This window comes from Oculina patagonica, chromosome 12 (genome assembly GCF_052425735.1).
Source record: "Oculina patagonica isolate OP01 chromosome 12, crgOcupat, whole genome shotgun sequence".
Lineage (NCBI taxonomy): Eukaryota > Metazoa > Cnidaria > Anthozoa > Scleractinia > Oculinidae > Oculina > Oculina patagonica.
In genome coordinates, this window is record NC_135769.1 from 22,197,276 (window position 1) to 22,220,812 (window position 23,537).

General features: G+C 37.8%; 2 protein-coding genes across 3 annotated transcripts in view; one reads left to right on the forward strand and one right to left on the reverse strand.

Annotated features, from left to right (window-relative positions):
- Positions 1–12,191, reverse strand: LOC144633678 (WD repeat-containing protein 13-like). The gene is made up of 15 exons (XM_078492534.1): positions 10,736–12,191; positions 10,562–10,617; positions 8,648–8,739; positions 7,860–7,902; positions 7,154–7,323; positions 6,447–6,529; positions 5,969–6,109; positions 5,236–5,402; positions 4,332–4,391; positions 3,994–4,077; positions 3,142–3,200; positions 2,864–2,983; positions 2,339–2,457; positions 1,188–1,336; positions 1–426 (listed from the first exon to the last, which is right to left on the reverse strand). The coding sequence occupies exons 1-15, from the start codon at positions 10,809–10,811 to the stop codon at positions 376–378; spliced, it is 1,470 nt and encodes a 489-aa protein (XP_078348660.1). The 5' UTR covers positions 10,812–12,191; the 3' UTR covers positions 1–375.
- LOC144633688 (methyltransferase-like protein 22) overlaps positions 10,919–23,537 on the forward strand; it is a 23,818-nt gene continuing 11,199 nt past the window's right edge. For both annotated transcript variants that reach the window (XM_078492547.1, XM_078492548.1), the window contains exons 1-6: positions 10,919–10,997; positions 12,072–12,221; positions 13,036–13,076; positions 13,541–13,593; positions 13,709–13,800; positions 14,274–14,342. In XM_078492547.1, the coding sequence (XP_078348673.1) occupies positions 10,919–10,997; positions 12,072–12,221; positions 13,036–13,076; positions 13,541–13,593; positions 13,709–13,800; positions 14,274–14,342 (484 nt within the window). The remainder of the gene's footprint in view (positions 10,998–12,071; positions 12,222–13,035; positions 13,077–13,540; positions 13,594–13,708; positions 13,801–14,273; positions 14,343–23,537) is intronic.

A 23,537-nucleotide genomic window follows, 5' to 3' on the forward strand; every position in this document is an offset into this window, starting at 1 on the left:
AGTTAGGTGGCAGCGCGAAGAACGGCGAGTGGAAAAAGACAAGCTTTTTTTAGTGCGACCGTGCGCATTACATGATTAACATTGAAATTTAGCTGTTTGCTTTCAGCGAATAAGAATAAAGATAGTGAGCACGAAGGATAATATATCAAAAAAAGTTACTTTTAAGTAACTTTTTAAAAGAAGTGTTGAACGGTCAAGAATAAATAATCGACTACATGGTCACATTTTGAATGTGTATTTCAAGTTGAAATTAATTTCAAAGGAAAGACCTTTTCTCTTTCATTATTTCTGTTTCTAGTTAAGATATTATTTTACAATAGTCATACATTTGCAATAGTTTTGACGTTATTTGTCTAAAAAATATTCATAAGCCCATCAAGGGACGTGCTTTTCCCGCTGCTCTCGCTTCCACACGATGACAGTTCCCTTAAAAAAAGACAAATACAAAGTAAGTACCAGCAAGATAAGGAATTACATAACTGAAAGATGTCTATTTATCAAATTAAAGGGACTGCGTCACGGCTTTTCGCAGACGACTCACTACGAAGGAATCATTTTTACGGATCGAAATGTATGTATGTACGACGGCTTTCTTACAAACAAATATGACTCCCGGGCGTTACAAACAAACGAGATCAACGCTGAAAGCTGTTTAGCGAAACAGTTTTTCAAATACCCAAATTTTTTTTTTGTATTTGCTGAGTTACTGAAATGTTTCTTTACTGAGATGACATTGAAAACTGTTCAGCCTCTCAGTTTTTTCAAAAACCAAATCGCAATCCGTTTTAATCTTCTTCAATTTCTGTCCGGCCATACATACCTACTTTTGAATTTGCTGTGTTATACAAATGGTTATTTTTAAATTTTTGGTGGCCATTAACTATGTCAAAATTTGGCTTAAAGTTAAATCCGTGACACAGTTCCTCTTCAGTGCTTTTTCTCGACTCCACTTCCGCCATTTCCCTCCTCTCCCCTTCCATCCCATACCTTCCCCTAGTTAAGAGCAGGGGTGCGTCATAATTCTTTTTTTTTTACTTGACAACGTGGGGCTTACACGTTCAAAAATGACCGAAATCACAAGGTTTTGGGATTATCACCGAGTTCGTTAGACCGAGCTTGCAGAGAAGGTGTAATATTTCCTCTTTGGACATAAAAATATTGCCAAAAAAAATGGTCATTTTTTCTACCTCAGTATCACAAGATGCAAGTAAACTCTCATCATAGTTCCAGCAAACGTCGAGTACTGGTGCCGAGTGTCCAAGAAGCTTGTTCACACACGGCTTCTCGGCGCGCTCGACGTCAAAGAAATATACCGTCATGTCTTCACTTGCGCTCACTGCGGAAAGGAAACAAAATTAAAAGGGGCTCGGACGGTATTAACAAATAAGACAATGGCTGCGGTAACATCTATGACGTAACTTAAGTTTAACTATAGTTAGTCTCAAGTTACGTGACGTCATACCTAACTATAGTTAGTGCTTTCGGTCGTCTTTGCGGTCACACAAATGCAGTTAACAATAGTTAGTTGTAATAAGCTTTTGAATAATTTCGAATTTAAATTAGTTCACGACAGCCCTTGTTGTTGATCTGTGTCTAGTTGTTCCTTTATTTTTTTCTATTTTTGCACGGCATCTCGGCGTTGAAGAAAATAAAATGAAGTAAGGATGCTAGAAGCAGAAGAATTCAAGCTTTAATTTTTGCTTACATTGGTGATATGTAATTTCTTGGCAGGTTTTTTTTCTGGGTTTCCTTCCCTTCACGCTTTGTTTTACATATTTATGTTTATCTCGCACGTGCGAAAAGAATTGTCGCATTCTGATTGATTTTCGTTTGTAAACTTAAGACTAACCCATGAACCCTGCTTGGGTATAACTATAGTTAGTCTGTATTGTCGGTTTTGGATCAGCGAGGCGTAAATTTTCTAACTATAATTAGGGCGAACAGAGAAGTGGTCACCTTACCGAAATAGCTAACTATAGTTAACGCCGTCTTAACTATAGTTAGCAGTGTAGATGTGACGGCAGCCAATAATTTTCAGGATCACGCGTAAGCGGTTTTCGATTTCTAATTAATGTTGCGTTCGCTAAGCGCTCAGAATACCCGGTCAGTCTGTTCAATACGAAAGTGTTTTACTTTCTCGCCAGGTCTGTTTAATTTAATATATCATTTATTGATACCTCTGGGGGAAATTTAATGTGCTATTATAATAATTATTTAGCACCGTTTTCAAGGGCGCCAGTGAGTTATTTCCAGTTAACTTATGCACACGGAACTGTGAATGGGAACCATTGTTCACAGCTGATTGGTTAAAATTACGTGTACATGTAGTTTTACGTACCGACACAAGCGCCTTGTCTAAACGACATAAGTGGACAAAACGAGCTTCTAACATGACGTGACTTGTGCTCGACTGAAAATGACTTTTTCAACTTCAAACTTCCCATATCGTCAACAACTCTGAAATGATACGATATTAACAAAGTTATATTTGAGAGTTTTAATCTTTGTTTTTTCTTCTTGGTATTGACTGCTAGCCTGATTGTCAGGCGGTCAGAGGTCGCTCGCTCTCACTCCCGGGGGAACCGTCTAAGAATCACCCTAATTGAAAACAAGCTGGATTAGAAATCAAGCGAGCTTCCAAAAGCCACTAAATACAAATCTCTCGACCTCCTTTAATACTACTGTATGTGGAAAATTCAGTTCCCAAACTTTAGAGAATCTAGGGGGGCGGGGGGGGCGGGGGAGCTTAATACAAACGGGGGACTTAATGAAAATTTGAGCTTCCAGTCGGGGGTTATTATTAGAGAGGAGGGCTTCCGATATAAAAAAAAAAGCCTCCATCAAACGGTAACGTGTTCCTTACCCGTATAAGCAAAGTAAGTTAATGGCGACATTGACAAGCACCACAGGATCCCTAGCCTCACGATTCATCCAGCTGCGATAAGAGATGGATGTCACAGGACTACCTTCTGCTATGGACATCCTGTGGACAAAAGTAAATCCTTATGAAAAAAAAAAATCGCATACAATGGAGGAGCTGAAGTGTTCAGCACCTGGCCAAGTGCTGGAAAAATACGAATAGGAATTGCTCTCATGAGTAATACTGAAACATTTCTAATGATAAAGGTACAATTAACATACCGTTTGGCTTTGTGAAGCCTCCCAGATGCCACATCAAAACAAAATGAATGTATGCTTCCCTGGAATTCAAACAAAACTCATTTGAAAAGAATCATTCTTAATTTAAAGGGGCTACAGTTGTAGGTAACGGAATTTTAGGTAATTCTATTTATTTGCGTTAATTAGAACTGAAAACTACAAATTTGCAGAGCAAAATTCTTTTATTGGCATAATCACAGCCACATAACAAACATGGATAATTATCGAGCATTGTAAATGACACTTTCTAGAAATCGAGATAAACTTGAAAAAAGTCGGGCCGTGTTCTTGAAGTGTACCCGAACGCAATCCGTTTTAATCTTCTCGAATTTTGACCACCCATGCCCTTTTTGGCCTTTCTTGGTTCCTTTTGAGTTCTTCTACAGTTTCAAGCCTTTATTGTGATATTTCAGTCTATTCTGTGACCAGTAGGTCAGTGACGAAATTATCTAAAATTGCGTGACAAAGCCATTTTAAGAGGACTGGAGAAGGTCTAGACGGTCCACAGCCTCTCGATTTTTCAACGCAAAAAAGCAAACGAAGCGAGCGCGCAGGGGGAGGGGGCGGGAAGCGAGCGCCCCACCCCCTTGCTTCTTCCGTTTTGTGCTGGCGTCCAGTTTTCTCGCCGTTCTCACCGCGCGCTCCTCGATCGAAAAAACACCAAAAAATAGAGGGCTGTGGACAGTCTAGAGAAGGACTGCCTCTGCAGTTTCTCAAGAAGCTAGACGGTTGCTCTCGGCTATCTCCTCGAGCAACACTTATGCTTCTTTCATGCTCTCATAGCAATTCCACCTGTGCCATTATTCGATAGTGCACAGTTATTAGTAACAGTACCTTTTCGTCTCCAACCCAGACAAGAACACCTGAAGAGTCAAACTCCATGGACTTGACACCAGCTGATACTTTACCACTTCCACCCTACACAGCAAGTGACATACACATTATAAGCTGCCATTTAAGTACCAGTGCACTGATTGAGAAAGATGTACTGTAAATTCTGGCTTTTTCGCGACACTAGTTGAAAAAGAAAGAAAGAAAACACGAGACCAAGGTATGGCCCCACTCACACCGGCCACTGATTTTTGAAAACAATACGATAGTTTTATAGGTTGATAAAAGTTCTCATAACAAAATTTAAACCACAAAGTACCTCATAGAACAAAGAAACGCACCTTAAATCCTTTACCAGTGGACATGTTAAAGACATGTAGGTGACCCTTATGATTACCAGTCTTTTTCTTGCATTAAGGAAATTGTTATATTATTTTGTACCCCTAGTCTTATTAATTAAGCTCTAATAAACTGATTGAACATTCTTAACTTAATTAGTGCACCCATTAAGTTTTATGATCGCTTTACCTACAGTGAAAGCCTCAGTAATTTTATAAAATAAACAATGTACAGTTTTGACCTACAAACTGTAGTCCAGGCGTACACTAAAGAGCAGAAATTGAATCAATCAATACGAAAGGCTTTGTTAACAATGGCGGCATTGACCGTAAAAAACTAAAAATGGCTTCGACCTTTTACGTAAAGGAAAGCAGCATCGCTGTTGTCTTTTACGTACAAGTTTTAGTTACCTGAAAGCAATGAGGTCCCTTTCGGAACTAACGGTTAAGGCTTGCGTTTGCAGAAAACGTTGCGCTACACTTTACCCTGGGTACCAGAGGATTTTTCTCGTGCAGGGCAGAATACTTAATAAGTAAGTATTAAAGTACATTTATTTCACCAGGGCAGCCCATTACAATAAGGCTGGTATCATAATTTAGCTTTGGCAAAACCAGAAGCCACGCATGAAAAGCCTCTGGCACCCAGGGCAACTACAATTATCTTTTTAGGAGACACAAGCTATCGGAAATCCACCAGTTTCTCAGTCTGTAAAATTTACGTAAAATGTACTCACTCTACGACACATTTATTCATGCGCCATGTACGACTGGGGACGAGTCAGAGGGAAATTGACACTCCACCCAAAGCTAATTGCGTGTAAAATTATGCGGTGGTAAAATAGGCTGCGCGTTGATTTACACGGCGTATAAAGATTACCCGGCGCGTGAAATTGATGCAAAAGGATACAAGCAGCATGTTGTTGTTAACTGGCTGAAATCTGCATGCTGTCACACCACATGAATGGCTGTCATTCACAACACGTAAGCACTGTCCTGATGCTGGGTCCCAGACCCTTGCAGTACAATCAAGGGATGCAGACAATATGAAGTCATTGGTGATTGACCAGTCAAAATCTGTTCAAAGAACAACATGAAATTATTAGTCTCCTAGGGTACATGTAGATACTCTTCAGTTGGGTTTGTTTGTGGAGGAGGCATGCGCAACAAACTCAAACAGCCTTGCATACATGTAAAAAGGCCACATTAACATAAAGCTGCATGTAAATTTACGTTTAAAAGGAATACTGCCTTATGGTGTCACATAAAGGTCAAGACTAGGTCATAACAGTTAGAAATCATACAGTCAATAGTTCACAGTATAATTATAAAATTTCAATTTTTCATTTACTTGCATGCAATCAAAGACGGAGAAAAAGGGGGGGGGAAGGGGGCAGTTAGCGCTAAAGAACTGAGGGGTGAAGTTTTTTTTTTTTTTTTTTTTTTTTTTTTTTTTTTTTTTTTTTTTTTTTTTTTTTTTTGTTGGCCGTGCATGCATTCGTGCCGTGCGTTCGTTTGTTCGTTCATTCAGTCGTCAGTAGGTCTTTCACTCATTCGTTCGGCATTTAACTACACTGGCTGACGGATAATAGCTGGTTGTCAACTACTTAAATCATGCTGGCAGCCCTTTACTTTGTACCTACCCGTAACAGCTGCTGTGTGTCCTCTAAGTGTACAGGTCACAGATGGAGGTGATGGTACAAGTGCACAGACAGACAGTGTCCCATCAGTGGAACTACATGCCAAGCGGTACTTGTCATCATGAGCAAATTTGATGGCAGTGACTACAAACACAAACAAAAAAACAAAAACATTGAACAAAAAGTAAAACAGCTTTTCACGCCAAAATCATAAGTAAAGTGTCCCTCCACCAAGACAAGTGACCAAAAATGTGTATTGGCAGATATAAATACGGGGAAACCATGAGTGTGGACTGGCATTTCATTTATCCAGGGGGGGGGGGGGGAATAAGAAATACTCTTTAGTTAGTTATCTACTGCTTATGAAACCAGAGTTACTGTTTCACAAACCCTGTAAGCCACTTTGTTTTTTATCTCAACACTTCTTTAGGCCACTGCACCTTACTCTACAAATGGCAAAGGAAAGTGATGCAATCCTTACCACTTTCTGCATGCTGATCAAAGATGTGATACATTCCTGCAAATGCGTAATTTTCACCCAAGCTTGTATTGCCTGCCATCCGTCTTTACACCCAAGATAAAAAATATGTAATTATCACAACAATTTTACTTTATTAAGAAATGGCATGTGTTATGATGTGGTGAGTCAGGACATCTAGGACAAAAAGACTTTACTGCCAGGAAAAAAATGCTCACTTGCCCAATGGCAAATGCCCCAGACAAGTCATTTGTTGAATAATACTAATATTTAAAAAAAAAAAAAAGAAAGAAAGAGAGAAAAGAAAACTGCATAATTATAGAACAAGCGTGAAAATACCCTCTGCAAGCAAAATTTTGGGAGCTGGTTAGTTGTTTGAAAGGAAGCTGTAATTTGACTTTTCTTATTAACATCCCCAGCGCAAGAATAACTATCGGTAAGCGTTCATTTGATTCCAGCAGTTTATTTGGAGCCCCATGTCCATTAAGCCATTTTTTATTCACTGTTTTTGACATTTGTCAAACATTTATCCTTGCTTATATACCTACAGCTTATTATACCTCAAATAAATACACGAGGGGATGGGCCTATTTTCAACTCCACCTTAGAGACCTGGCATTTATTTGGTACCTGACATTTAATCGAGAAAATACGGTACTCGGCCTACTACAAACAAAAGAGACAATTTGGAATAACTGGTGACAGTGTACCTGCTGGCCTCAGCCTTGCGGGTGGGTACTACACCCCTTGGAGGTGACTCAGGCAGATCAGGTTGAGGCAAGAACTTGAAGGAACCAGCGCTATGGTAACGGCGATGTGTAGGCTTGCCAGGGGAATGTCCTCCTTCAGAAGAATCAATGTGCAAGGAATCAAAACTGGTCTAGAAGAATGCATATGTTTAAAATTAGTACAAGGGTTTAGCAACTCTTCTTTTACAACTTCTGGTTAGCAATAAGAAAATTGCAAATTTAAAAAATATGATAACACTTTTTAAAGACATGTTTTGGCATGACTTATGTCATCTTCAGTTTATTGAGATGAATGCAAAGAACCTTATATATATAGGTAGCATACAGAGACAAAAATAGAAATGTAGACTACATGCTGAGGTGATAATGATATGATGAACAATAGATAGACTAAACCGTTACAATTAACAAAGTGTCTGGTACTAACTGATACCGTTACAAATTGTAGCTATTGTCAAGAGTAAAAACTCAGACTAAGACAAGTAGATGTTAAAATATTGAATTTGAGTGTTTAATTCTGGTTTTAAACTGTTAATATAAAGAGCTTCTGTTAATTTAAAAAAAAAACTCAAATGTCTTAATTGCCTATAAGAAAAAAGTGTTAAAACTAAGTGCTAAAGATACTTTCAGTTTAAGTAACTGATTATTAATAATGAAGTTTCAATACCTCAAAGGAGCTCAGCTTACTGTATGTGCTTGCACTTCTACTTCTAAAGAATTAATTCAAAAAGATATCTTCAGTGGTAAAATATTATTCACTGTGTTCATTGTACACTGTATGTACAAAGTCAAGTTCAAAACTAATTTTAAAACACCTTGGCAGTGTACATGTAATGTACAATATGCATTTTAATATATACCACACAAGTGAATGGTGCTTTTTGCATGTTCTGATTGGTTAACTCAGCAGTGATTAGCACAGTTCTACTGGTATTCATCTCCGAGCAGCTGAAGAGAAACAAATTGGCTTCCCGTGTCCCTTTGATTACCAAAAGTAAAGATTTGGCCTGCTACAGTAGTTATTCATCTTGTGTGGTAAACTAAAACAATTATTTACCTCAGTGTCGGTGAATGTGGTGGGTATTGTACAATGTACCTTGCTGCTTCATGGCTCTGCTAATATCCACCACTACATGTATTTGCCTTCACTTCAGTGAATAATAATTTATTGTTAAATATGGCTAGTGCTTAGTTGTTGAGATATAACAAGCATTGTAATTGGTGAAAAGTTGGAGCAGATTTCCTTGTAATAATGTTTGGCAGGCTGGAAAAGTGGGCAACAGCGGGGCAAAGAGAGCCATATCAACTTTCACAACTGTACAGAACAGCAGAAAATAGCATGTGCTCCATCTTTCTTGCATATAAATCTTCCAGAGAGACCTTGAAATAATACGGTTAAGATTATTCTCCCAATACTGTCTTCACACTTGGTTATATTTTAAAGAAGTAACCAACCTTGACAGTGATGACTCAGAAGGTCCATATCGCTTTGACAATAGCTGTCTTCTCAAGTAAAGATATTGTCGACGGCATGAATGATCCAGTTTCTGAAAACAGAAATAACCAGCACCGCCAATAAATCATATTAAAACAACTCTACAGTAGATCCACAGAGTGGCTGTTTGACCACTGTTTCCAGGTCGAATTGGAATTAAGAAGTGTTGACTTTTGTGGAGGAAAGAAAACCAGAGGACCTGGAGAAAAACCCTCAGAGCAAGCACAAGCACCAAAAACAAACTCAACCCAATGATGGGCACCGGGTCCAGGAATTGAACCCAGACCACATTGGTGGGAGGTTAATAAGTGTTCTCACCACTGCACCATCTTTGCTGCAAGCAACATTCCTTTCTTTCATTGAAAATGTACATAATATCTACATTGCAATGGGAGATTGAAAGGATTCTTACTAAAAATAACTTTTCTTTATTTCATTGTGTCTATGTTGTCATGCTGTTAGTGTAAACCAGGCCTTACACTTCCCTGTTTCTATAAACATCCATAAGAATTCCACTTGTCATTAAAGACGTGAATATTGTTCATCCTGGTGTAAGATAGGAATGAACGTTTATTCGTTTGTCTCACGATATCGAGGGGAGCTAGGGTTGGCGCAATGGTGAGAGCGCTCGTCTCCCACCAAGGTGGCCCGGGTTCGATTCCGGTCCAGTGTCATATGTGGGTTGAGTTTGTTGTTGGTTCTCGTCCTTGCTCCGAGGGTTTTTCTCTGGGTTCTCTGGTTTTCCTCCCTCCATAAAAACCAACGCTCCAAATTCCAATTCGATCTTCGATGCACGTACACGTCTCAACAAGCTCTAAGCTCTTCGGTGTTACATGGGTAAGTAAATTACATTTACATTTTTACATTTACAATCGCTTTGAGATGGCGTTTTATCTGCAATTGTATGACTGAGTACTGAGTGTGGCATGTCAGGGGCGGATCCAGGGGGGGTGGATTGGGTGGCTAGCCACCCCCCTTGATCCACCAGAAAAATGAAAATAAACATATTAAAATAGAAAATAAGGACAATGTACATCCACCTTTCATAGTCAGGCGGCCGTTCAAAGTTAAGAAAGGCCATTTTTCCAAAATAGGAGATTTTCGACAGCCTGTTTTACGAACTTCTGGCTTAATGTAACAAAACATGTGTGTATAATTTGAAAAAATTAGATTCCTCTTAACTTTCGAGAGTTGTTTTAGCCTTGCTGGAATGATTTTCTTCTCCATTTACATCTTTTTTAGCGAGTGTTCGTACCGTTTTTTCGCATTGAAGCGATTTCACAAACAAGCAAAGTCGCCAAAATTGTCTCCAGGCCACTTTGCCAAGGGCTAAAAATTTTCACGCATGTGGGTAAGCAAGAAACGCATATCTGTTCTTTCCTGTAAGTTCGTGGCCTGTCAACTTTAAATTTCAATCACTGTTCATTTCATAAGAACTAGACTTTTTCTCCGAAATATAACTCAAGGTAAGTTGAAGAAAGAATATTTTGCCAAATTATCAAGGAAAAACAGTGGTTTAATAACTTAATTGACAGCTGTATAAAGCTGCTCAGAATCGCGGAAATCACGTCTAAGAGGCTTCAATTTTTCAAAATTTTCTGAGGGGGCATGCCCCCAGACCCCCCTAGGCGGATGGAGCCTTCAGCTCCAATAACTATGGGCCTCACATCCAAACTCATTTACACTCCCACTTTCAAAAAACTGCCTAAAAGCCCGACCCCCCCCCCCGAAAAAAATATTGGTAAACAGTCACCCCCCTTTGAAAAATCCTGGATCCGCCCCTGCATGTGCATTTTAACCTACTGTACTAATTGTCAAAAAATTGACAGTTTACACTGACAGTGGTCACGTTTACTGGGACCAAATTAAGTTACCTCTTTCTTGGCATTCTCTCGTAGTAACTGATTCCTTCTTCTAATATACAAAGTTCCTAAATCCACAAAGTCATAATTCTCTAATCAGCTGATTGAGCTTTAATATTTGCTCGCAATATATTTGCACAATGCAAAGCTGCATACAAAAAGCGGGTTTTCTAATACTATACTTACGATACTGAGGATTATTTGGAACCCGATAGGCGTTATATCGAGCATCTAACGCGAGAATTTGTTGAGACGTGTTCATTCTCAATTATTCTTGCAGTCGGAGGCCGCCATCTTTCGTTTCATAAACCACGTCATGTAAGAGTGCACAGAAACTAGCCCCAGTTTTTCGCGGTCTTTCTTAACAACATGGCCGCTGCAGAGGATACGTTCGTGTCAGATGTACATGTTTATACACCGTTTTTGCGAACAGGAAAAGACAATGTAGGTAAGTTTAGAGTGCATATGCAACTAGAGATGTGATTTTCCCCTTTGAATTTTGTCACAACTTTATTAAACAATTCCATGCTGGAATTTTCTAATGAGACTGACAGTCTCATATTTACAACTGCAGTTGTACAATGTGCATGCATTGTATCTTTATATTAGGTTCAAGAGTTACTGTTAGTTTATATAAGTTTTAAGCATTAGCACTTAATATAAAATTTTAGTTGAGTAATAGCTTTATCTCCAATGTTTAGCTGTGGTTACACGAGGCCATTCCAGGCTTTTCCCGCCATAAGAGAACCCGTCTTTACATTACGTACGTCACGTCACGTTACATATGTACGTCACGTTACGTTACGTACGTTACATAATGTTGCATTACCTTAATTTACCTTAGGGAACTCTCTTAAATCCCTCTCTTACTTTCTTCTTCCTTTGTTAGTCTCTCTCTCCCTTCCTCTCTTTCTCTCTCACTCTCTTATTTTCTTACCATCTCCTCCATGTCTTACTATCTCCTCCATGTCTCCATGTATCCTCTTACTCTCATACTTTCTTACCCCTTCCCTCTTAAATGAACTTTCTCTTACTCTCTCTTACTCTTCTATGTATCTCTAATCTCACAAATTCTCACTTCACTATTCTAGATCCCTACTAATGTGATGATAAGGGATGGGGCAAGCAGCTGGGCTGCAAATAATTGTTTTCACTTTAATTAAAGGACATGTGTCCTACTAAGTCACCATCTTGGTCGGACAAAACAAAATTGTGGTCGGACAGATTTTGAAAAGTAAGACTAGTTGCCGTAAAATGATTTACGATCAAAAATTCTCCAGACATCATGTCCAACCACACTTGGTATTTCATTGGACATGAGCAAATTTTGGTCGGCCAATGTCGGATGACTGACTGTTATTTGCAGCCCTGGGCAAGGCAACGGTTTATAACCCCATTTCCATCTTCTTCCTCCCCTGCAAAAAATAGGCAAACATACATTTTTTTTTTACAATAATAATTTTTTAAAGTAATAACTAATAAAATGTTGTCTTAATTAAATTAAGTAATTAAATTTTTACAGCATTTACTAGGTTCAAAGTCCTTAGACCCCCTAACTGTCATTCTGAAGAAGTAAAGAAGATCACTGGTCATCAAGAAACTGATGAAGATGGAGATTTGTCACCTGCAAGGAAATGTGTCACAAAAGATGACTTTGATATCATTACAATAGGTACAACTGCCAGTTCAGATGGTATAATTCTGCAATTAATAATTAATTATATACCTGGAAATGTTCATTTCATCCTTTAACAGCATGCAAACTCTGACAATGATAGCACTATTTGCTCTAGTCAATCATAAATTACTATGACAATCAAGAAATCCTAAAAGAAAAGATATTAAGCAACTCACGGACATGACCTAAGTTTGAAACAGTTGAAGTGCACTTCTGTTTCTTGAGACTGAGGTCCACTGAGATGATTGACGGCAGTAGAAAACAAAACTGTTGAATGAGCAGAGTTTGCACCTATCAGAACAGCTAGTCCACTTATAAGGGGCTTTCCATTCAATCAAAAATTCCAGAAAATTGTGGGTTGGGAAGCAAAAATTGGACTGGACATTTCCTGAAATAAAATCCTGGAAAATCGGAACAACCAGAAAATACTGTTCCATTCCACCGTTCTGCTAGGACCCAGTTTTTTCTAGCCAGAACAAAAAAATCCACATAGTCAAGCTAACTGGGCACTTTAATTTCCATTTGATCAAAACTTGGAACATGAGCACCAACCGGAAAATACTCTTCAATTTGTCACACAGAATAACCAGAGTTTCAAACTGGTAGTTTTGGTCTAATGGAAAGTGCTCATAATAGTGGGAAAAAGATAATCTGCATGAAGGCGTACCACTTAGGTACAAATAAAAAGCGTACTTATAGTCATTATGTTGTACAAACATCATGCAGTTTGTAAAAACTTGTGCGAGCTGTTTAAGTTAATTATATATTTATTTATTTGTTTCTTTTCCCTTTGCTTTTTGCCCACCAGAGCATCATCTTTCCACTGCAATTGAAGATGTGGGACTACAGGTATAAAATTAATGTTGATGGCATGCCCTTATTACAAAATTATATCTTTATTTTTATTTAGTATTTTTTATATCAAGCAGCCGTACTACCGAACTGGAAAGTACAATACCTAATTTAAGTGACTCAAAATGAAATGTCACTTTACTGTTAAATAAATATCCAAATGGCTTGTTACAAACCTATTTTTATCAAAATGTTCATAGCAGTACTAAGTAGCATACGGTTTTGAAGGTTTTTGAAAACCTTATGATACTTATTTTATTGTAAAATAACATAAATACTTAATATTATTCTAATATTATATGTTCTGTCACAATTAAAGTATTAACATACATGTACATCAATAATTATTACTGTTGCATTTATTTTGTTTCATGTTTTGCTTGTCTGTTTGTTTATTTGGTTTTGTCAACGATATAAATAAAATATTTCATTCATAATTAATTTTCTTTCTTCAATACCAGGTTTGGAGAGGGGCTCTGTTATTGTGTGATTTCTTGGTTCACAATGAAGAAAGGTAAGCCAGATTAAAAAAAATAAACTCTAACGTGTAACTGTTAGACAATAGAAACATTTTTTTTTAACTGAACATACAAATGTTAATTTTAATTAAAATTTTTTGTGTACATCAGATTTGATAAGTGCGTCGCTTTGGAGCTTGGGGCAGGCCTTGGTTTATGCAGCGTTGTATTGGGAAGAGTGGCAAAGAAAGTGTTTTGTACAGGTACTTTAAATTGTATAGCTGTCATTGTGTGGTTCCAGAGAATATTCATACCCACCCCACAGCGGGTCATTGCAAATTCTGCTGGTGAGAGTGGGAGGTCTAAAATATCAAAATTTGTGATGGAAAATATGAATGAAGGTAAATTGGAATTTTTATAGGGCTGGGGGGATCAAACGAACAAAAACCCTTTCATAGAAAGGGGGATGTTTTAAGTATATTTTCTAGAGCTACTGGCCAATTGGCACCTTTACATAACTTGGTGTATCAGTATGTTGCAACCCAGAGTTACATGTAAATAGGAAAAAAATAACTTTGTTATAAACCCTTTTGTTAATCAGGTTTTTACTGAACATGTACACGAAAAATATCTTTGAATTCAAAAGATGCCTCCCTCACGGCTCATAAGTTACATGACATGTATATTTGACATTTTTTCCAAGGTTTAATTTTTATATTAAATTTGTAATTTTCAGATGTTGGGGACAGCATTCTTAGAAACTGCCAAGACAACATAGCCACAAACTCTCATCTTTTCAAGTATGGTATGTCTAATGCTTAATGCCTGAGCGATTTATTTTTGGTTTTTGCCATATGTAAATTTGCCTCTATCTACGGTGTATTTTTTCTCTTTTTGATACAAGCGTACCATGGGGGTTCAAAATTCAAACCCTGGCTCCAAATCGCTTAAATTCGCTATTTTGAACCGCAGAAACAACAAAACAAAACATGTGGGAAAGGTGCAGGGCTGGAGACTAACTTTTTAACTTACTGGTTTATTGGCTAGTTAAATTGTCAGATTTTACTGGCCAAAAGCAATTTTTCACTAGTCAGTTAAATTGATTTCTATGAAGAACTGTCGACATTTCCACGTTTTTCACTAGCCAAAGTGAAAAGTAGGAATGCTAAACCTGGTAGCCAAAACCTAACTTTTAGAAGTCTTTGGCTAGTTGGCTACTGTTAGTCTCGAGCCCTGAGGTGTGCATTTATTTTAAGCTTAAGCATAGACATTACTCGAAATAAGTTTACCATAAGAAGACCTTTCGTTATTTCCATACATTTCTTTTTATTTCGAACATAAAAACAGACACGCCGCTTGTATGGCCCCCCTGTGATAGTAATAATTATTAAAAATGTAATTTTTCCCCTTAATTTGGCGCTTTTAAAATATTTTACTCATCAGTATTCGACTCGCCCAACGGATTGCAATATACCGGCTGCCCGAAATAAAATGTTATGAGACGTTTTAGTGTGTAATTTCTTTAAGTATTTTGGCAACCCCGTGTATTGAGTCAAAATGCAAATATTGTGTTAAAATGAACAGCAACATGTATACTACCAGACAAGTGCTAACTTTTTTAGGAGACTTCAACCGGTTTTTCCTTCCATAAAACCATACTTTAAGCTGTGCCTCGAGTTGCGTGCAGCCAGAAGTACTAAGAACCTTTAACCACTGTAAGCCGTGTTGCTACAGTGCAAATATCGTGAAATATTTAATATAAACTCGTTTTTCAGACGCTGTTCCACACATGTGCCGATGCTTAAACACTTAAAGTTGCACTTTGGCTGGCTAAGCTTATTCAATTAGTAAATAAGAATCTTCAAATTCGTCTTAAATCATCAAAATTGACTCATCTTTTTCGACACAAACTGGTGGGACTGACCGAACTGATTCACATGGCGCTATTTTGCTGTACTCTTTTTCGTCAGTAAGGTTTGGCACATGAGTGTAGCGACGTTTGGACGAACTGAGCGTTACAAAATATCACCCTATTTTTTTGTGTGTTGTCGACTTAATAATGTAACAGCTGAAACCTCTCAAAACTTTTCCAGTGACACATTCGTTGGAACTAAAGCAGAAACTAAAAATTCATGAGTTCGCGAATGCTGGTTTAAAGCCCAAGCTTTAAGAAAGGACGCGTGGCGATGAAACGATGCTGAAACTGCTGCTTAATCATTTGAAGTATAGTGGTACAATTTCCGACGTCTAATCGCGTTTGTGTCATTAAAAAGCTGTGTGTAGCACTGTCGCTAGGCACTTAAAAAGGCTTTTAATATGCACTTCGTCATTATAAGACGCAATATTCAGTGTGCGGTTTATTGCAGTACTTTTAAAAATGCGTGTTAGACGGCATTACTTGATTCACTTCCACCGATCACGAGAAAAGAATCTTGCCAGAACCCTTTACTTTATGTCATTAGGCAGAAAGCAGTGTTAATGATTATTGCTTTTCCCTAAGCACTTACTTCAAACGACTTTATTTTTACTGTAATGATCATTGCCTTTGCTTATATTCAATTCTATCAGTTACCGCCGTGTTAAGTGCTCGGATATATTCGAATTAAAAAAACCGCACATACAATCCGGCAATATCTTCCGTGCTAAAGACCTCACAGTTATCTTACTATCCAATCAATATTTTTCGTATTTAAGATCTGCCAGATTTTGTTTTTTCTTACTGGAGAGAGTAATAATTTTCAAAACCGTCTCAGCTTAAAAATTTGTTACAGTGTATGTTTTCTCGATGGGACTTATATCAAACTTATGGTCATTTTTTGCGTGTTTAAAACGAGTTATTGTTTGCTTGTTGATTTATTCGAAACTTTATATCAATACTTTTTTCTTCTGCATATTTAAGACCTGCCAATGTTTTGCTATTGATTCATTATTTTTTAGCCTTCAGACATTATGCGAAGTTTTTTTTTTCTGACAAACCCGTTACTTCATGGTTGTACAAAGAATTTTTTTCTCAAAAGTTTATATTTGCTCGATATATCTTATATAAGGTGTATTTTCTTGCTGGATTTAATTCCTTTTTTTGCTGGATTTAATTCTGCCGTTTCCACGGTAACAGTCCGGTTACATTCAAATTGGAAGAACTTCAATCAATATTTTTCGCACTAAGACCTGCTCGTTTTTTAACAACCTTACATTTAAATCAATATTTTTATACTTGAGACCTGACATGATTTTTTTGATTTTGTTTTCTGACGAACTTTCTGCAATCCTGATAATTCGTTTTATTTTTCAAAGCTCAGTTTAATCAATGGGTTTATACTTTTTCTCGATGGGATTTATATGATTTAATATGATTTATTTTTTTTTATATGATTTATATGATTAAGATGCATTTATAAAACACAAAAAAAAGTTGAGTACTTTTCTGTTCAATATTGTGACAGCTAAAACCTCTTAAGTAGTTCGCAGACGAATATTTACATTCCTTATTTAAACTTAAGATGCTGGTTTTAAACAAGGTTTACGTTTTGGTGGGTGAAAAACAGGTCTTGAGACCGGCCAGATGTTTTACTATTGATTCAGTATTTTTCAACCTTAAGACATGCCATAGTTTTTAATATTAATGTTATTTTCTTTTTTTTCTGACAAACTTGCTTCGTGCTTATACAAAGATAATTTGTTTTCTTTGCTAAAACTCCGTTAGTTTATCGGTTAGTTAGATGAGTGAGTTTATATTTTGTCGATATATCTTATATAAGGTGTCTTTTTTTTTTTTTTTTTGCTTAATTAGATTCTGCCGTTTCCACAGTAACAGTTCGGTACATTACATTCAAATTAAAAGAACCTCAATCAATATTTTTCATACTTAAGACCTGCCCGATTTTTTAACTACCTTACAATTGAATCAATATTTCTTATACTTGAGTCCTGCCAGAATTTTCTTTCTGATTTTGTTTTCTGACGAACTTTTTGCAGTGCTGATAATTTGTTTTATTTTTCGAAGCTTAGTTTAATCAATTAGTTTAATTATACTTTCTCGATGGGACTTATATGATTTAAGATACATTTAAAAAACAACAAAAAGTTTAGTACTTTTATGTTTAATATTGCGACAGCTGAACTTCTTAAGTGGTTCACAGAGGCATATTTACATTTCTTATTTTAACATAAGATGTTGGTTTAAACAATGTTTGCTGAAAAACAGTTCTTGAGATCGCGGCTTAACTACTAAGTGCAGGTCCCGACTTGATATTATTTATATTCATTTACTATAAAATCGTACACTTGAACAATGATAACGTTATGAAAAAAATGATTTATTGTCCCACCGCCGAAAAACACTTAAAAGGCAGTTTAATTATCAATTCCTCACTGAGAAAAGGCATCAGGGATAAAAGTGCAACGGTTGAACTGTTGGGATTTAATCACAGTATTAAGCATTTGTTTAAAACGTTGGTTGTTGGACGAACGTTTCAGGCAACAAGCGGAAAAAAGACTAAGTAAAATATATACTATCAAAGGCTTGCTCAAGTTACCCATCAAGGCGAGATTGACGCATTCTACACAAGGACGAGTAACCGGGTAGCGTTTCCCTCGCAACAGAAAGGTTCTCAAGTACAATTCGTCATGAACAACTCAACGAGTTTGGACGAAACTGCCTCTTCCCCAAGCAGCGTTTCCACCACACGAGTCCCAGAATATCTTGCCATCACTGTTATCACGTTCGTGGCAATCAACATTTTGGCGGGGACTTTTGGAAACGCTCGCGTCTGCATATTGCTTCTAAAGCGGCAAGACCTTCGTAAAGTGGCTCACTATTTTTTAGGCAATCTTGCTGTGATCGGAGTTTTCTCGTCCCTGCTTAACATGCCTATGCTGTTGGTGATGACAGCTGTGAATTACTTTCAACTTGAGGACGTGTCAGTCGCTGAGGTATTTTGTAAAATTGGCTTTCCATCGGGATATGTGTGCATGGTGGTGAATGCCCTAACATTGTGGCTAATGGCGTTTGATCGTCACGACTGTGTTCTTCGACCGTTCAGTCGACGTTTAACAACAAGAAATGTTAAGAAAGTCATTGCAGTGGTTTGGATCTTAGCCTTAATAACTGCTGTCTTCTTCGCCATCTCGACACGAAATGAACCATCCGTATGCATTAAATTTTTCACGTTCAACAGGAAAATAACGCGCCATCCATATGGAATTGTTTTCACAATCGTCTTCACAGTTATCTATCAATTCGATAAAATTACTTTTGTAATCGTAGTAATAACTTTTTTCGCATCATGAGAGCATTTCGCTCGTCCGCGGTGAATCCCTTGAATTCACTGCGCCAACGCCGAGAGAGAAAACTGACATGGTTGACCTATCAACTGTGCGGTATTTTTCTTTTGTTCCGAGTCCCTGCTACAATTTCAAATGCGTTTAGAGGCAGACCGGATCTTGAAGATACGGCGATTAAAACTGCCAGACTAGTAACTGTCGCCTTGGTGCAGTTCACGTACGTGGCAAACCCCATTCTCTATGGAAAAATGCTGACGGTCAGACCACCAAATCCGCTTGGATCTGCCACAAGGCAAGCTGGTGATCGTGAACTTGTACAGAATGCAGCCGGTGCTAGGGAAAATCCTAATTTTAGAATTGAACCTTGATTGAACTTCAAATTTTAATCCGATGTTCCTATCAAATTTGTTTTTGTTCCCCTTTGTGCGGACGTGCATGTCTGTATTTATTATTATTATCGCAATGTAATAGTATCAATTACCGCATTTCTTTCTTTTTTTTGGTATCTTGTAACTTAGAAATATCATTTGAACATAGTTTGTCATTAATTTAAAATAATAAACAAGTCGCTATAATAAGTACACTCGCTCCAAGTCAAACGCTTGAAGAAAAACCAAAATTTTTATTTCACACCAAAGCAGAGAGCAGCAGCTGTGGTTGCGGCGAAAACATTACTCTAGAGCTAGAGATGTAATGGTTGTCATTTAGCTTGGACTTCGTTTTGGCAATGTGAAAACTCGGTGCTCTCTCCGAGTCAAACGCTCAAATGACACAAAAATATAAACAAACGACCGCTTGTAAACATCAAAACTGGCGTGTCCGTGACCAAGGACTCGTCGGCTGGGCCGCGTGGGTTTGGAACGATTTACCGACAAAAAAAAAAAAAATTCCGTGCAGATTATGAATCGGGCCCAGGCCCCCGCCCGATTAAAAAGAAAACTGGGGAAAGATGTTAAAGGTTCTCTGGCAACATATGTTTCGTGCTCTCTATCTCAAGGATGCACCCTCGCGACAGTGCTTTGTAGGACGTGGCAGGAAATTTTTCACTCGATATTTCTGACGCCATCCCTTTGGAGTAGGAGCAAGGGGAAAAAACGCGCCCCATCCCCCCCCCCCCCCCTCCCATTTTCCTTGATAAATGTAAATAACCATCTGAACCCCAGGAAAAAAAGATAGTGGAATGAATCGGAATGCAGTTTCTGTTTTAAAATTGCAACAGCTGAAACATCTCAGCGGCAAAGAAACAAAGCAAAAGAGATTTAAAACTGTAATTCGACGGATGGTCTGTCAACCAAGCATATTAATGGAAAAAATACATGTATACAGAAAGAGCGATTTCCCGACCTTTGTTTTTATAGTTTTTTGTATTACCGAGCATTTACAATTTGCCGCCATGGTCCATTAACTGATGAGGTTGCTGATTATTTTCAGCCGCAGACTGCTACGAACAGCGGTTAATACTGACACTTTAAGATGGTTTCCGCACAATTTTCGAGCAATACAGGCAAAAATAAAGTTACCAAAAAGACCTCTTAGCAGGCAACAGTTTTAGTACAGCTAACAAAAACCTGCCAAAAATTTAGCAATCAAGCTGACCCCGCGAGAGAAAAATGGATTTGAAGTTGTAATTATTTCAGTTAAAACGGACATTTTGCGCCAGTTCAAAACAAAATGGCGCGCGTTTTTTTTCGAGTTTGACTCTAATTTTCTCGAGAATACTTAGATTTAATGGGGGTCACTAAGAAAATGAACTTCGATGAGATTATTAAATAGTATAAAAAATGTGCCGTGCATGAGTAGTTTTTGTACTTAATCGCACTCATTGCTCGAACTTTCAGCGGAATCCGTCTTAATTACTTATGGTTCTAGAGCTCTGTTACCTACTGGTAAATTTTCTATCAAAACTTTTTTGAATATTATTAACGTTAATAAATGGTCGTTTTCACACTAGAAGACGGACAAGTCGTCTGACGATTTGCTTGTCTAGTGTGAATTTAAGACGGCTTTTTGACGACTTAAACGTCTAGACGACCAAGTGGTCCTCGAAAAATCGTCTTCTTAGACGGCCAAATCGGCGGACAAATTCAGACGACTTGCACGTCCAAAATCGTTTCCGTCCCGTTTTCACACTAAGACGACTTGTCCGTCTAGACGATTTGTCCGTCTCTAGTGTGAAAACGGCCAATAGTGGGACACTCAAACAAAGTAGACAGTTAAACTGACGAAAAAGTTCCGCTACAAATTGCGTTTTAATCTCCCCAGTTATTGTTTTCTGCACTTTGTATCCACGCTGATTTGAATATTTAGGCATTATTTGTAAACCCTAAACTCAGTTGCAAGGCAAATTTGTTGTCTGTTCGAACGATACTTCTTTAATGTTAAATTTGAAAATGTTCCAGTAAATCAATGTTAATAAAACCTTGCAATAAAATTCTTGGCATTATCAAGCATGAGTGGTGAAGGAGGTATTCTATCATGCCGTTTTAATGTTTTTTTTCTATAAATGGCACTCAAGATTGATATTACCCGAAAATTGTAAGGGGAGTGCTGTTAAGAAAAAATCTCCTCGGATTCGCAAGGAAGAAATTCGACAAAACTTGCTGACACCAAAACATAACTTCAAAACACACTCTTGCGTTGGCTTAAGGGAATTTCATCAAAGTAGTGTTCATCCCTTGGTACAATTATGCAAAAAAGGTTGAAAATGTTTTTGCGTTTTTTTTTTTTTCAAAGACAAACATACAGGCTTTTTTTAAATTCTTCTTTATTTTATTGGCAATACCCTACAGTTAAAGATATTGGTATAAGCTTGTTATAATAAAACCTGGACCGCGAAAAATTATTATTATTTTTTTTTTGCTGATTTCGAGTTTTTCTGTTTATCGTTGTCGTGGTAATATCGATTTCTCTAAAAAACATCATACAAAACTTCATTATAAGAGCACACTTGTGTAATTTTCATATCGATCGGATTAAGCATTGAGACACTTCCGCTCTGTCACCGTCCGTTTTTAATACTACTTCTATTGTTTTCTTGGTTCAGGGGTATTGTTATGTCCTTTTATCTACTGTTTTAAGAACTAGTGAAGTAACTCGTTCCGAAAGGTAGTCGGCGACAATTAAGGAAGACTGCTAAAAGGCACAATAGAAATGTTAGGTATGACGCGGAAAAAATACTTCGATACACCTTTATCACTTAAAATGAGTATTTTATTTTGCTCTGGACAATAAAATTGCGTTTTCTTGATGAGGAAACGATCATTTAAGGTGGTCGGATTTAAAAGACAGTAGCATTTAATGGGTCGCGCTCCCAATAGGGGGAGTAACAGCTGTAACGTCTCAAAGCATTCTCGGCGGAACATTAAGATAAACGGCAAATAAGTGCTACATAATGTTTTCGTTTCACAAATGTTAAAGAACAAAGAATGAGATGTTGATTTCGGTCTCGTTTGACGATTAAAAGATGTAGAGATCGCAGATTAAAGTACTACTTCTGACTAATTGCGTTGCTCAACCGTTCTGATCAAAGCCAGGTTAAAATCTTCACTATGAAAAGGCACGATATTCACGTAAAGTTAAAGGATTGAATCTAAGCATCGATAAGCATTAAGCATCAAGATATTTCTGAGATAACAATCTAGTAAGTGCTTTTCCTTCTTTACCGCGCGTCGTTCAAACATTTGAACGAGGAAAGAAAACCATGAGCGTTTCTTTCTCACACACACGAAAAACTTCAAAGTTATCATGGTTAGCAACTCGGGTTTCAGAGCAAACTTCTCAAAAACAAGCGGTCCTTTTTTCACACGAGTACCTAGAGATGTTGCGGTCACTGTTATCGCGTTCGTGGCAATCAACATTTTTGCGGGGGCTTTAGGAAACGCTCGCGTCTTCCTAATGCTTCGTAGAAGGCGAGACCTTCGTAAAGTTCCTCACTATTTGTTAGGAAACCTTGCTGTGATAGGAGTTTTCTCGTCGCTGTTTTACATGCCCTTGTTGATAGTTATGACAATTGTGAACTATTTTCGGATTCGGGACATGTTCGTCGCTGAGATATTTTGTTAAGTTGGCTTTACCTTGGGGTATGCTTGCATGGTGGTGAACGCTCTAACTTTGTGGCTAATGGCTTTTGATCTTTAATCTTTAATCGCCGTTTAACAACAACAAATGTGAAGATACTCATCGGAGTGACTTGGATCTTCGCCTTTACAACTGCTGTTTTGATCGGCATTTCGATACGGAATGAACCGTCTGTATGCACTGCGTTTTACCCTTACAGCAACAGTATAATTGAATACGGTGGTCTTTTCGAAGCTGTTCTAGTGGTAGTGGGCCAATTCGACAAGATTACCATTTTGATAGTAGTCATTTCTTTCTTTCGCATCTTGAAAGCTTTTCGTTCTTCTGCCGTGAATGCCACAAATTCTGCTCATCAACGCAGAGAGAAAAAACTCACTTGGTTGACCTACAAAATCTGTGGTGTTTTTCTGTTATTCCGAATTCCCGTTATAATTTCCCATCTGATCACGAGCGGGGATCTTCTAGACGCAAAAGAGAGAACTGCCAGACTGGTTACCTCTGCGATGGTTCATTTCATGTATGTGGCAAACCCTATTCTTCATCGTCAAATGTTGAAACATAATACAGTCAGGCTACCGACGCAGCTAAGGGCTACCGGCGCGGGTGAACCAATACAGCTTGCTGTGGCTGGTACAGCGGA